This window comes from Lampris incognitus, chromosome 13 (assembly GCF_029633865.1).
Source record: "Lampris incognitus isolate fLamInc1 chromosome 13, fLamInc1.hap2, whole genome shotgun sequence".
Lineage (NCBI taxonomy): Eukaryota > Metazoa > Chordata > Actinopteri > Lampriformes > Lampridae > Lampris > Lampris incognitus.
The window spans coordinates 9,089,575-9,099,023 of NC_079223.1; the positions used below are offsets into that span (position 1 = coordinate 9,089,575).

A 9,449-nucleotide genomic window follows, 5' to 3' on the forward strand; every position below is an offset into this window, starting at 1 on the left:
ACATGATTCGTCAGACCAGGCCATTTTGCATTGCTCCATGGTCCAGTTCTGACACTCGCGTGCCCATTGTAGACGCTTTTAGCGGTGGACGGGTCTTCTTGGGCACTCTGACTGGTCTGCGTCTACACAGCCCCATATACAGCAAGCTGTGATGCACGGTGTTCTGACACCTGTCAATCATAGCCAGCATTAACTTTTTTTTTAGCAATTGGGAGCTACAGCAGCTGTTCTGTGGGATCAGACCAGACGGGCTAGCCTTCACTCCCCACACACGTCAATGAGCCTTGGGCGCCCATGACCCTATCGCCGGTTCACCGGTTGTCCTTCCTTGGACCACTTTTGGCAGGTACTAACCACTGCATACTGGGAACACCCCACAAGACCTGCCGTTTTGGAGATGCTCCCCCAGTCGTCTAGCCATCTTATTCAGCCCAAATCAAAGTCACTCAGATCCTTATGCTTGCCCATTTTTCCTGCTTCCAACACAATTTCAAGAACCAACTTCCCTTGCTGGCTAATATATCCCACCCCTTGATAGGCGCCATTGTAATGAGATAATCATTGTTAATAATCATGATTGATGACCAGCTCTTGTGGCCTCGATTGCTCTGTCATGCCGATTTGCCCTGAACAACAACAGGAAAATTAGACCCTACCTGTCTGAGCATGCAGCACAACTCCTGGCACAGGCTCTTGTTATGTCACGCAGTGACTACTGCAACGCCTTACTGGCAGGTCTCCCAGCATGCATTTTCAAACCTCTGCAGACGATCCAGAGCGTGGCGGCACATCTGGTCTTCAACCAACTCAAAACAGCACATGTCACTCCGCTATTCATATCCCTCCACTGGCTCCTAGTTGCTGCCTGCATCAAATTTAAAACCTCAATGCTCGCTTACAAAACGACAACTAAAATGGCTCCCACCTACCTGAACTCCCTCATTCGGGTCCACACTCAGTCCCGCTCACTACGCTCTGCCAATGAAAGACTCCTGGCACTTCCGCCACAACATGGCCCTAAGTCACTAGCCAGACTCTTCTTTTCTGTAGTTCCCCGGTGTTGGAACGAGTTACCAAACTCCATTCGATCCGCTGAGTCCCTCTCCATCTTTAAGAAGAAGCTAAGACCAGCTCTTTCTCGAACACCTCCACACCTGATGGTATTAATAAAAATACAAAAAAGGGGGGGGGGGATTCGCTTCTATGCACCCTGTACACTGCCTTTGTGCACTGCCTGTTGACACCTACTATGTCCTGTCGGAGCTGAACCTAGATTTACTTGTGTTGTCACCTCCTGACTAGATACTTGCTTGTGTTGTATTAACTCTGATGTGCGTCACTGTGGATAAAAGCGTCTGCTAAATTAAATTGTAACATGATTAATTTAAAATTATTGCTGTAAAGGATCAGAATACTTTATTCATCCCCGAGGGGAAATTAAAAGACTTGGAGGCTGGCTTTGTAGCAACATACAGTTAATTCTTTACTGTTTAAGTGTGTGAAACTAGTGAGGGTCCAAGTTTTACAGAGAAAACTGGAGAACAACAGTGGCTTTCAGCCAGCACGATACTCAATAGGCCAAAATCATAAAAATGCCTTCTGGCAACATTGGAAATAATACAAGCTATGGAAATCTGCCTGGTAATAGTCTCCAACTATTTGTTTATTCGTTTAATTAACGTCTGTGCATTATCCACATGATTAGACAGAAACTTTTGATCACTAGTCAAGTTTAATTTAAAACTGATGGCGAGAAGAAAACCGCCTCCAAGGGATATGCGATCACTGGCCTGTTCATTCACTTTAGTCTGGTGGTGGTTTTAGGGAATTTGAACTCTTTTGTCCAAGTTTATTTTTCTGTTTCTCACTGGCATTACTTACCAACAGGCCCAGCAGGGTATCAACCGCTATCAACACTCTGGAGAACCCGAGTTTTTGCACGCTGGCTCGAAAGCGTTGCAAAGTGATGCATAAACTTAAGAGAACTCAATCTGCTCGGGAAACTTTTCTTTAAAAAAAGATTAACTAGCTCCGAGGCGAGTCAGTTCATCTGGACACGACGTTTATTGACACATTGCATCACTCATCTAAGTGACCTCTGCAGGTATCCTCCCCCTTGTAAATAAACAAAGTGGCAGAACAACCAAAACCAGTGATGATTATGCTGCCGTGTTGTTTATCAGGGTGGGGATATGTGAACCTTTCCCTTTGTCTCTGCATGTACAGGTAAAACACGACATATGTAAGACTAAACAGTTTATGGACACATGCGTTCATTTTATTTTTACTACCTTGAACCCTGATGCCTCTTGCTTGCAGATAACCCTGCATCACGCGGTATCCAGAATTCGGGAACATGCGCTGTAACTTCCTGGCAGCATTACCGAGTTCCTCATCTGTGAGGTTGCCGTAGAAATCGGCAACCCTTAACATACAATAGGTGGGTTAGTGAGAAACGGCTGTCATGCAACTTTGAATCAGTAACACTTGGTATGTCGTTTCATTTCATGCACTTGGGCACCTGAAACGAAATGTCTTTTCCCCAGCACACAGCAGTGCAACACACAGACAAGAACACATCGAAACACTACAAGAACACATATCTCTAAACTAAACAACAACAAAAAAATCACTGTCCAGGAGAGTGAACGCCAGCCAGGATGACTGTCGGAACGTCTGGTCTGCATGGGCTAGCAGTTAGCTTAGCCTGCCCCGCTTCTGCGTCCTGTCAGGCCGCCCTCGGTGTTTCCTCTTCGGGCGCAGCTCCAGGCAGGGCCGTGGTCCCTGGGCCCTCAGGATGCAGCAGACCAGGCTCTCCCAGCCAATCCAGCGCCAGCTGTCCCAATCGTCAAACGAAGACAAAACTTAGATGTGGACAAAGACACTGCGTGGACGGTACTGGGTGAGGCTGCCGCAAACGTAAATTTGCACCGCCATCCACTATGGCATCTATGACGTGTCATAGGTGCCAATCCCCGAAAAGGTTGAGCACCCAAAAAAGAAAACCTCCATCTATTTCTTATTACACACACGGCGTAGTGTTGTGAATGTGGCCAGTGTGTTGGGAGTACTGCATGATGAGGTGTCGAGGCAGCTTGACACGCCGGTTGAAAGGTTGAAGCCAGGTGTCTCGGACACTCCCTGTCCACCTTTTGTCTTTACCAAAACCAACAATATACACCGTCCAGCTTTTCTTTTTCTTTTTTTTGCACTCCTTGTAGTCACATAAACTGGCCATTTTTAATTAAATACAGGGGGTTTCCTCATTGCAGATGGACAACTTGAAATCATCCCTGCCTCCGAACGTCGCACCTTTTGTCGATCGTGGCCTCTTTTTACTGAGACAAAGTCCTTCTCGCGCCTCTCTTGCAGTAGAGCAGTTGGTTGTGCACGTCAGCCAGTGCAGACTGAAGGGTTCTAGGCCTGGGCGTGGGAATACCCGAGTACTGAAATCTACCGTTATTCCCACGTATTAAGGTGCGGTCGGCTGATTTGGGCTGAGTCCCACTCGGGAGACCGCGGGAGACGTGACGGGGACCGAAGTCAAATTTGTAAAACCTCAAAAGCTTCGTCGTTTGCAAGACCTCGGTGATATTTGCAATGTTTTGGGTTTCTTTCTCTGGATCACTGTCATTAAAGCGTGACTACAAACCTATAATTAACGAGTGATCCATACGAAAAGTAAACGCAAACCTCTTAATTCATGGAAATGAATCATGGTTCTGACATGACTCCTATCAGGAAAGGTTATATTTTTGGTAACACCTGTTCCTTCACATTCTGAGACTTGTTACTTCCCATTCTGAGAATGGTTCCTTCACATTCTTGTTTTACAGTATTACAACAGCTGTCCGGCACTGGGTAGTTTTATAATTGTGGAATTGAATATTAATGAAACTCACCATTTTCTTTTACGAATAAAGAAACGGAGGCATTGCAAAGTGTGCGGAGTTACAGAAAAGACGTTTTTAAGAACACGGCGTGTGTGACTAAGCTTTTGTTTCTGTTGGACTGCATGAGCTACCTGTCCTCCTGCAGGTGGGTATAAATCATCTAAGGCAGGTTCTAGGAAGACTGGTGGGTTTTCATATCGGCCGTCTGAAAATGCGGGTTGGCTTGAAAGAGCACGGCAGGCCGCTCGGTTGTCGGGTTTGCTGAGGCCGAGCTCCCTCCCTCGGCCTTCCACTTTCCGACTTGCCCTGCGTGGGCTGATTATGACAAGACGGCAAGCTTCAGACACACCGGGACATACTTGAAATCGACACACTGGAATTGCATTGCCCGTCATGAAGCAACATTAAAAAGAAAAAGTGCTAGAAGTTGAATTCAAACCAGGTAGCCCTGTAAGAGGGGTCTTCGATGAAGCCCAGTTTTGTAAACAGCCTGTGCGACACCGCGTTCTCCTCCTCTACGAAGCAGTACACCGGATAACCCAGAGCCTGGAGTTTCTTGGCCATGCTGCAAATCAGAACCTTGGCGTAGCCTTTCCCTCTGTGCTCTGGCAGAGTGTGCAGCATGCCCATGGCACAGTAGTCGTAGACCAGGATCCAGGACACGGGCCGGCCCTGGCCGTCGGTGATGCAGCACGAAGGAAAGTTGCTTATGAGGTTTTCGATAGTTCTGTACCCGTTTTCGTCTCCTCCGAACTTCCAAGTTTTGTTCACCAATTCGACGTGGGAAATGTTCAGCGGCGATATCCTCGACTCAGTCTCGCTGTTGAATTTGGAAAAAGATGAGAGGGAGAGAAAGAGGGAGGGAGAGAGAGAAGGGCTCTGTGAAAGTGATGGTCACTGCAAGTTGGATCCCATTTAGCCGACATGATTTCATGAGCAGAGGCAGGCCATACACAGGACAGGTACACACAGTATATATATATATATATATATATATATATATATATATATACTATGTCTGCTTCTATAGTATATACCTGTCCACTTCTGATGAGGGGAGAAGGCTGCAGTCCGGCAGATACATAAGGTGCGCGTTGGTAAACCACCTGACCCCGATGCCTCTGGCAGAGGCCACTTGTTTTAAGATGGGAGCATGGCGAGTGTTGAATCCTGTGGGCAGGAAAAAAAAAACCCCATTGTCAAAACACCGTTTAAGTTTCAGTGGTTATTTGAAATAACAGCGGTTATGGTTACAAATTGCTAAAAGATGACGTCAACGTTTGACGTAATCACCCCCCTATTGTTCACAGTAGCTGGGTTTGTATTGCGCAGCGCAACTTGCACCGAAGTTGCACTACACGGCGCGGTGGGGGGTCGGCTTTGACATGTAGAGTAGCTAATTAACCTAAGAGGAGGTGATGGCCTTATCTGTGTGTCGTGTGCTGCTCATTTAGGTGTTGGAAACCCAGTGTTGCGGGTTCGTTCAGCAGACGCTTTCATTACACATCTGAGAGTTAATACACAGTACAAGCGAGGATCTAGTCGGGGGGGGGGGCAACAACGCAAGGAAGAGCCACAAAACGAGGTTCGAGTCCGGTAGGACGTAGGTGTCAACGGGCGGTGCACAGAAACGATTCTACCTGTTTATGTCTTTAATATGAACCCCACCAGGTGTGGAGGTGTTCGAGAAAGAGCTGGGGGTTGTTTTTTGTGGCTTCTTCAAGATGGAGAGGGACTCCGCGGGGGGTGTTCGGATATAAAAATCATCGTTCGTCCATCGTGGCGCGTGTTCTGGGTGGCGCCACGTGACTAAACGGCGGCCCCGCACGCACCTCCGAGGAAGGAACGGATGCTCCAGTCGATGGCGTTCTCCTCGGCCAACACGCGCCGCAGGATCTGCGCGTCCGTGCTGTAGACGGTCACCCGTTTCCTGTGGTCCAGAGCGCCCTTCTTCTGTGAAGCAAAACCCAGGCAGTAGCTGACGAGGGGGACAGTTTGGCAGACACGGTCAAGACGATCGGAACCCCCCCCTCCCCCCCATTATGTCTCCAACGCAAATGTGCCAACTCACCCTGGAATCGGGTCGGCAAATGATGACCTTAAAGTCGGGCCAGGCGTCAACGACCACTTCCAGCGTGCTCGGCTTGTTTCGGTTTATACCGTACAGGAATCCATAAACCTAAAACCCCCCCCAAAAAAAAAAATCACATCAGCTGAGTCCTGGAGAACGAAAGTGCCGCGCTTTTGGCTGCAAACTGGAGAAAGAAGTGCGGCGGTCTCTGGGGACCGACGGGTCCGTTTACCGTCAGGCTCTCCGGGATGAGCCTCTTGAGACGCTTCTCGGCGCTGTGCAGCTCACCGACGCTCAAAACCTTCATGCTTGGGTCCGCGGCTCGACTCTCTTGACGAGGGGATCCGGTGGACAAACTCAGTTGTTATTATTATGCTTTTAATGTGGTGCAACTAAAGATCCCGACAGTGATTTCTCTCCCCCCCCCCTTTCTTTCAGAGCGAACATGGAAAGGAGAACTGTTGACAAAGGGTGGACTTTAAACTTTGATCCAGTTTTGGGGCCAAAGCAAAACGTTCCCCAGCTGTCTTGCGTCCCACTTCCTGTTTGTGCCCCACTTCCTGTTTTCCAAACCGGACGCATCACTTGCCACGTATGTGGCTCCCAGTTTGTGTCTTGTGTGACCCGAGTTGACAAGAGGTCGTGTATAACGTTAAAAGTGTAAACCGTCAGATTTTATATTTGTTTTTTTATGCCACGAGTCTGTTGAACCATCGGTCAGCGTTGCAGCCGAGCAGCGTCCCGGTACTCTGGGATGTAGGAGCCAGGGAGAAGGCCTGTTGACGTCAGTTACCTGGGCCTAGATAAATGACCCCGTGGTCCGCACCTATACAGCGCGTCTCTACTCCACCAACCATCCACCCGAAGTGCTTTAAGAGTGTAGGCCTCACATTCACCCTATACACTGATGGGGGAGGCTGCAGTGCAAGGCACCAACCTGCACACCAGGAGCAGTTAGGGGGGGCGGGGTTCAGTGTCTCGCTCAAGGACACTTCGACACGCTCTCCGGAGGAACCGGGGATCGAACCAGCGACCTTCCGGTTACTTGACGAGCCGCTCTACCGCCCCAACAACGCGTACCGGGAGGCTGCAGTGCAAGGCACCAACCTGCACACCAGGAGCAGTTGGGGGGGGGGGCGGGGTTCAGTGTCTCGCTCAAGGACACTTCGACACGCTCTCTGGAGGAACCGGGGATCGAACCAGCGACCTTCCGGTTACTTGACGAGCCGCTCTACCGCCCCAACAACGCGTGCCGTCGGCTCTCCAGTAAATAGTCAGCACCCACGCGAAAGGGTGCAGACTATTTGGAGTCGAGCACACACCCTGCCCGGTCCAGCCGGTTGACAAGAGACCGGGGAGTGTTTCCTATACCACGGTAAAAGAAGACCGGCAGTACGATGCAACCTGACCCAGAGGGATAAACCAGGTTGTTATTACTGGAGAAATGTTTGGGACCGCAGCCCTTCCAGAAACGTTGACTTGTAAACAGGCAGAAGTGAGAGAGCACACACACGACACGACACCACACCCACCTCGCAGAGGCAGCTTGGGGCAAAGAAACACCAGACTCCAGTCCATACAAGAATCGCTCTTTATTCATTCTTTTTGCCATGTGCGACAGGGTTTAGGGGTTCACGAGAGCCGGTGTGAAAATGCAAAATGAAGACAAGCTGGGGATGGGGTGAGTAATGCTTTTATTAGTGGGTTTAATATCTGCGTTGTCCTGCACAGTTAGTGGGCGCGTGTGCGTGCAGCAAAGCGACGCGCGAGACATCTGCGCTCGTCTCGCCTGCTCGCTCACGCGACGAGCGCCTTGAAGCGTTTAGCGAGACTTCCGGTCGAACGCACGACAGGACGCTGTTGTAGTTCTCCCTGCTGCCGCGTGGTCCGTGTTGTCCTCTCCTCGCTAGCACGTGTGCTTCGTCAGCTCGATCACGTTCAGCCACGGCTGACTGACCACCTCGAACGTGCACTGGTAAGGCTGAGGGGGAGGGGGGGGGAGACACGAGTGTTAAGACTAAACGTGCCAGGAGGCACGTAGCCACTTAAGAACGAAACATTTAGATACTTAATAAAACCACTGGGAGACCAAACAGCGGGGCCTCTTTTAGCCAAAGCCATCATTTCCGAAGGGAAACAAACAAAAACAGGAGCAAATCTTCACCTGAGCCTTCTCGGGGTCTTGGTGGATGGCGCACAGCTGGTCGGTGCCGCTTTTCTTGCACGGGGTCTTCGCCATTTGCACCGTGAAACGGTACTTCAGGCCAGCGACCACCTAAAGGGGAAATGTTGGGTTTAGGATTTACATGCGGGAATCAAGAGCTCCCCCCCCCCGTCGTTGCCTCTCAGATGACGTGATAAAAAGCTCACAGGGGTGAATCCGTGTCTGCGCACAGAATCAGTGCAGCTAAGAGACTAAACGTGAGACGGGACGTTTTTATGCGCAGCAGGATCCGCGCAAGTGTGTGTGGGGGTGGGGGGGGGTCCTCACACTGACCTGTTGTTGAGCCTTGATCACTTTGGCCACCTGACTGAGGTACAGGCTGTTGGTTAACTGGTTGTGCTGGACCACAGCGAACCGCAGGGCCTCTTGTACGCTCGGGTCGTTGATGTCTGCGTCCATCGGAGCTCCCACCAAGCCGGCCGCCCCGACGGCCACAAGCGCCGCCAGCAGGGGAAAGACGAGCTTCGGGTTCATGTTTGTCCGAGGAGGCGGAGAGAGAGATGTTTACTGTCGGAGGAGCGACTACTATATATACGTCATCCGCAGCCCCGGGTGGGCGTTGACGGCTCCTCTAAGCCCTGCTCGCCATAGGCAGATTAGATCACGTGGTTGTTTGTTTCCGGGGTGGAGGCTGGTCTGGGAAACCACGTGATCAACACGAAGCCGGCCGAGCGGGGTTCGTCGGTCGGGGCGCTCGCGGTGGTGGAGCGAAACCCGGGCCAGATGTTTTTTGATAACTCGGAAAAATAAAATGGCGGTTGAAAAACCGACATTTGAAACTTTAAAAGTTCAAAAATGTTTTTCTCCAACTTTTGAGGACTTCGCTTTTTTCAGTTGCAAGATTTTATGTTTTCAGATTCAAAAAAAATTTTTTTTTTTTAGTTTCAAATCTTATTTTTTAAGTTTCCGTCTTTTTTTCAGTTTCAGACATTTGGCCCTGATCTGAGTGGCCGCTGCAGCTAGAAAAGCGCTATAAAAAATGCAACTTCATTGATTGATTGATTTTGATTGATCTGGCGTGGGGGGCGTGGCATCGATTGAGAGGGGTGTGGAATCATGAGTGGCAGCATAGCAAAGAGGGCCGAGGACCTACCTCAATCAGGTTGTCTTCGGGGAACCTAGACCTTTGAGAAGTAAGACCCAACACTTTCTATACACCCTACTCATGGCAGTGAAAAAACTGACGCCAGTGACAAAGCTGTGTTTAGCAAGCTGTTTTAGACCGTACTTGGCACCAGTCGCAATATAAAAGCAATAAACT

At 49.8% G+C, this 9,449-nt stretch overlaps 2 protein-coding genes across 2 annotated transcripts; both read right to left on the reverse strand.

Annotated features, from left to right (window-relative positions):
• Positions 1–1,507: 1,507 nt before the first annotated feature.
• On the reverse strand, positions 1,508–6,359 carry LOC130122898 (glycine N-acyltransferase-like protein 3). The gene is made up of 5 exons (XM_056291951.1): positions 6,197–6,359; positions 5,965–6,072; positions 5,726–5,846; positions 4,931–5,063; positions 1,508–4,713 (listed from the first exon to the last, which is right to left on the reverse strand). Exons 1-5 carry the CDS (start codon positions 6,269–6,271, stop codon positions 4,314–4,316), a joined length of 837 nt encoding a protein of 278 aa, XP_056147926.1. The 5' UTR covers positions 6,272–6,359; the 3' UTR covers positions 1,508–4,313.
• Positions 6,360–7,541: 1,182 nt separating this feature from the next.
• LOC130122867 (cystatin-like) lies at positions 7,542–8,703 on the reverse strand. The gene is made up of 3 exons (XM_056291919.1): positions 8,462–8,703; positions 8,129–8,239; positions 7,542–7,945 (listed from the first exon to the last, which is right to left on the reverse strand). The coding sequence occupies exons 1-3, from the start codon at positions 8,660–8,662 to the stop codon at positions 7,871–7,873; spliced, it is 387 nt and encodes a 128-aa protein (XP_056147894.1). The 5' UTR covers positions 8,663–8,703; the 3' UTR covers positions 7,542–7,870.
• Positions 8,704–9,449: the final 746 nt, after the last annotated feature.